Genomic DNA, 3279 nt, shown 5'->3' with positions numbered 1-3279 from the left:
TGTAATCCAAAGGGGTAATTCAGACGATTGAGTTAATATTCTAAAGAACTTACAATACTGGGTAGTCCATAGTAAGCAGGCAAAAAGTTCCGTTATTTCTTAATATCCTGTTTACTATTATCCAAATTAAGATCATAATCTTTTGGAATCATCTAAGTCCTTCCTTTTAATCCTATTTAAATTAATTGAATTCTAATTTCCTTTCTTTTAATTTTTTGAGGCAATCGTTTCATTGTCTGAGTGGATTTATCAACTAGGTAGAGAGCTCAGGCAAGAGCTGGTACCCACTACCCTGACGGAGAGGGTTAGTGTTCTAGCAACTGGGGCTCTGGTTGCCAGTCTCTGTCAGCTGGTTGGTGAGACTTCTTCCTTCTCTCCTCAGAGCTGATCACAAGTGGATTAAATGAAAGAAAAATCAGATGGCTGGTCTTGTAAAGCTGAAGGCAGGCCATTGACCCAGGAATTGGTCTTTGAGCTTCTGACAGAAGCAGCCATTGTCCTGCCTTTGAGTTATTCAACATGGGCCTTCATTCTGGCCCTCTGCCACACCTTGGTCCCCAACTTTGCTGAACTGAATTGTGCTAACTTAGAATATGTCATTTCATCAGCGGAAAATCTCTTCCCTTTTTTCACTTTCACAACATTCAGACTTAAATTTGTTTTCTTTTTGCCACAAAACTACTGTCGAATTTTACTTTCTAGGAAAGTCGAAATCAGGAACAAAAAATCTGAAATCCTGAAAATTATACATGTTGCAGCCTCTTTGCCTTTCTTTTACTTCCTTTGTTGTTCTCACTTCATCATGAATTAAAATGTAATGCAGGAGCAGCAAGAAAAATCTTGCCCATTACCACTGAGTGAAAAGAAGGTGCAAAAATTTTAAATGAAAAATCATGAACAAGTAAAAGAAAGAGGTTATTTCTCCCTGATATAGCAGCCTGGCCTCACTGTCCTGCATTCTCAGAGAGAGACAAAGACAGGAACAAAGAAGCCCAGTGGAATCCACTGACTGGTAAACAATCAAAGATCTTTAGTTTCTGTAATAGAAGCTCCTAATGAGAGACATCATCATCACTGAATCCCCTGTGCCCAGCTCAGAAAGCTCAAGCACAACAAGTGTTCAATAGTTTAAGTAAGAGAGTTGAATGGTAAAATCTGTACTTGGCAACATAAAAATTATGTGCCTAGTAAAGGTGAAATGATTACAGTTGGGTAATTCCTCCACCCCCTTAGATAGTAAAAAGTTTGCTCTCAGCTTCTGGGGGCTGTTGACTCTTTTGAGACCTGGGGACTCGGGTCAGGAGAGCAGGAGGTCAACACTGAGAACTGGGGTCCTTCACACAAACAGTCTAGAAGCAAGGGGAAGGGACAAGGGTCTTGAAAGAGTAATCATTTTGCCAACGCAGAAACAGGCCCCTCCACAGAAAAGAAATGCTGACGTCCTCAGGCTGTGGTGAGCCCACCCTCAGGGCATGAGTCCAGGAGAGTTCAGGATGAGGCCTCTGTCACTATGGAGGAGCTGTGATATGTACTAGACGTGATATGTACCTTGTGAGTGGGGTGGTGCTGGGAAAATAAATTACCTTGGATTTGAATCTCCATACCCATCTGCTCCTGAAAAGACCAGGATTCCTGCTGGGGATGTTGGTACAGCTTGAGAAGAAAAATAGGCCTCCAGTAAGAAAATGGCAGAAAGAAAGGACAATGTCTACGTTAGTCCTGATCTTGTGGCCCCAAGGAAGCATAACCACATGGACCTGCATCAATGAATTCTAGAAGAAAGAGACACATTGGAGAAGCTCATTCACTCATAATCATCAGCCTCTGCTGTGAATCAAACAGTCAATTAAATGCAGTCCTTGGTTCTAAAGAGCTTAACTGCCAAAGGTGGTCTCATAAATCCCTCAACAAATACACGACTGTTAGGCCTGAGGGAGCCTGCCCTCCTATGTAAAGTAAGGAGGGCAAAATGAAGCCTAAGACCTGGGCTAAAAATGTGTCCGCAACATAGAAGAATAACATTTACATATGAAAAAGAGAGATAGATTGTAGATTGCGTGTGTGTGTGTGCGTGTGTGAGTATTGATATACCTATATCACTCTGACTGTAGAAGAAAGACTTTTCTCATTTGATTGATGAGTATCCATTCAGATTGGCACATCTGAAGTTTACTGGGAACATTAAACTTTTATTGCAAAACTAATAGCTTGGTTTGATGATGTCTTCTTAGACCACATGGAGAATATGTAAATGAAAACAAAAAAGGAAGTAAAAGTACAGAGAAATGTTTAGAAAATGAAAATTACAGTGTTCCCTATTTAACGGCCATGCTTGGCAAGAATGTCATCAGAGAACCTCGGGTCCAAGGTTCAGAGACACCCAGCTCAGCCAGCCAGCAGCACCCTCGTTTTCCCCATGGCCCTCCTGCCCTCTCTCTTGACGGCCCTGGTGGTGATCAGCTATGGCCCTGGTGGAGCTCTGGGCTGTGACCTGCCTCACAGCCACATCCTGGTTAGCAGGAAGAACTTCGTGCTTCTGGGCCAAATGAGGAGAATCTCCTCCACAGTCTGTCTGAAGGACAGAAAAGACTTCAGGTTCCCCCAGGACATGGCGGATGGCAGGCAGTTCCCAGAGGCCCAGGCCGCGTCTGTCCTCCACGAGATGCTCCAGCAGATCTTCAGCCTCTTCCACACAGAGCGCTCGTCTGCTGCCTGGAACACGACCCTCCTGGACGAACTCTGCACGGGACTCCTTCGGCAGCTGGAAGACCTGGACACCTGTTTGGAGCAGGAGATGGGAGAGGAAGAATCCGCCCTGGGAACTGTGCGCCCTACACTGGCCGTGAAGAGGTACTTCCGGGGGATCCATCTCTACCTGAAAGAGAAGAAATACAGTGACTGTGCCTGGGAGATTGTCCGAATGGAAATCATGAGATCCTTCCCTTCATCATCAAACCTGCAAGGAAGGTTAAGAATGAAGGATGGAGACCTGGGCTCACCTTGAAATGATTCTCCTTAACTACTGGGTCATGTTACCCTTGCATATGTCCTTGGTCATTTCAAAAGGCTCTTATTTCTGCTTTAGTCTCAGTCTTTATTGAATTTACTTGAGAAAATATTTTGTCAGCAGTATTAAGCAAGAATATGTAAAAAATATTCGGGTCCTGGGGCATCAGTGCCTAAGAAACGACTGACCTGATGCTTTTATTTATTTATTTATTCATATTTATTTATTTATATTTATGTCTTACCATATTTATATTTATACTTTCCTATAAA

At 43.1% G+C, this 3279-nt stretch overlaps 1 protein-coding gene across 1 annotated transcript; it reads left to right on the top strand.

The window, feature by feature from the left end:
- The first annotated feature begins 2416 nt into the window (after positions 1–2416).
- On the top strand, positions 2417–3004 carry LOC100629859 (interferon omega-2-like). Its single transcript, XM_003363959.3, has one exon. The coding sequence runs from the start codon at positions 2417–2419 to the stop codon at positions 3002–3004; it is 588 nt and encodes a 195-aa protein (XP_003364007.3).
- Positions 3005–3279: the final 275 nt, after the last annotated feature.

This window comes from Equus caballus, chromosome 23 (assembly GCF_041296265.1).
Source record: "Equus caballus isolate H_3958 breed thoroughbred chromosome 23, TB-T2T, whole genome shotgun sequence".
NCBI classification, from domain to species: domain Eukaryota; kingdom Metazoa; phylum Chordata; class Mammalia; order Perissodactyla; family Equidae; genus Equus; species Equus caballus.
This window is presented reverse-complemented; position numbering and strand designations above follow the sequence as displayed.

Bases quoted from the DNA above. Each gene is read 5' to 3' on its own strand.
- LOC100629859 (XM_003363959.3), top strand. From the start codon at position 2,417: ATGGCCCTCCTGCCCTCTCTCTTGACGGCCCTGGTGGTGATCAGCTAT.